Genomic DNA, 1,245 nt, shown 5'->3' with positions numbered 1-1,245 from the left:
CCCGGCCGTCAAATCTCTGTGCCCCAAGGGGTCACCCATCCGGCTGAGGTGTGAGAAGAAGACGTAGCACCCCTTGGGGCACAGAGATTTGACGGCCGTTCTCCCTGTCAGGACTTGTCCAGACCGCAATCATGCCTTTCGGCAACACCCACAACAACTATAAGATGAACTTCACCTGTGACCAGGAATACCCCGACCTCAAACTACACAACAACCACATGGCGAAGGCACTCACCCCTGCAATCTATGAGAAGCTGAGGGGGCTGCAGACTCCCAGCGGTTTCACAGTGGATGACTGCATTCAGACCGGTGTTGATAACCCAGGCCATCCCTACATCATGACTGTGGGCTGCGTTGCTGGAGATGAGGAAACCTATGATGTCTTCTGTGACTTGCTCGACCCCATCATTGAAGACCGTCATGGTGGCTACAAGCCAACCGACAAGCACAAGACCGACCTGAACCACGAGAACTTGAAGGGAGGTGACGATCTGGACCCCAACTACGTCTTCAGCTCTCGCGTCCGTACCGGCCGCAGCATCAAGGGATACACTCTGCCCCCCCACTGCAGCCGTGGGGAGCGCCGTGCCGTCGAGAAGCTCGCCATCGAAGCTCTGAATAGCTTGACCGGTGAGTTCAAGGGAAAGTACTACCCCCTGAAGGACATGTCCGACGCCGAGCAGCAGCAGCTCATCGATGACCACTTCCTCTTTGACAAGCCCGTCTCTCCCCTTCTGTTGGCCGCTGGCATGGCTCGGGACTGGCCCGACGCTAGAGGCATCTGGCACAATGACGACAAGACCTTCCTGGTCTGGGTCAACGAGGAGGACCATCTCCGCGTCATCTCCATGCAGAAGGGCGGCAACATGAAGGAAGTCTTCAGGCGCTTTTGCGTTGGCCTGCAGAAGATTGAAGAGATCTTCAAGAAGGCCGGCCACCCCTTCATGTGGAACGAGCATCTCGGCTACGTGCTGACCTGCCCCTCCAACTTGGGCACTGGACTGCGTGGTGGAGTCCACGTCAAGCTCCCCAACCTCAGCAAGCACCCCAAGTTTGAGGAGATTCTGACCAGACTGCGCCTGCAGAAACGTGGTACAGGTGGCGTTGACACCGCAGCCGTCGGCGGAGTCTTCGACATCTCCAACGCCGATCGCCTGGGCTTCTCCGAGGTCGAGCAGACCCAGATGGTGGTCGATGGCGTGAAGCTCATGATTGAGATGGAGAAGAAGCTGGAGAAGGGCGGGT

The 1,245-nt window shown here is 57.6% G+C and overlaps 1 protein-coding gene across 1 annotated transcript; it reads left to right on the top strand.

Annotated features, from left to right (window-relative positions):
• Window positions 1–131: 131 nt before the first annotated feature.
• Window positions 132–1,239, top strand: LOC117800177 (creatine kinase M-type-like; the record flags this gene model as incomplete). The annotated part of the gene is made up of 1 exon (XM_034652710.1): window positions 132–1,239. A coding segment is annotated over exon 1 (1,108 nt), but the record flags the coding sequence as incomplete, so codon positions are not given.
• Between the last annotated feature and the right edge of the window lie 6 nt (window positions 1,240–1,245).

The sequence above is a fragment of the Ailuropoda melanoleuca genome, unplaced genomic scaffold, assembly GCF_002007445.2.
Source record: "Ailuropoda melanoleuca isolate Jingjing unplaced genomic scaffold, ASM200744v2 unplaced-scaffold65489, whole genome shotgun sequence".
In the NCBI taxonomy this organism is placed as follows: Eukaryota; Metazoa; Chordata; class Mammalia; order Carnivora; family Ursidae; genus Ailuropoda; species Ailuropoda melanoleuca.
This window is presented reverse-complemented; position numbering and strand designations above follow the sequence as displayed.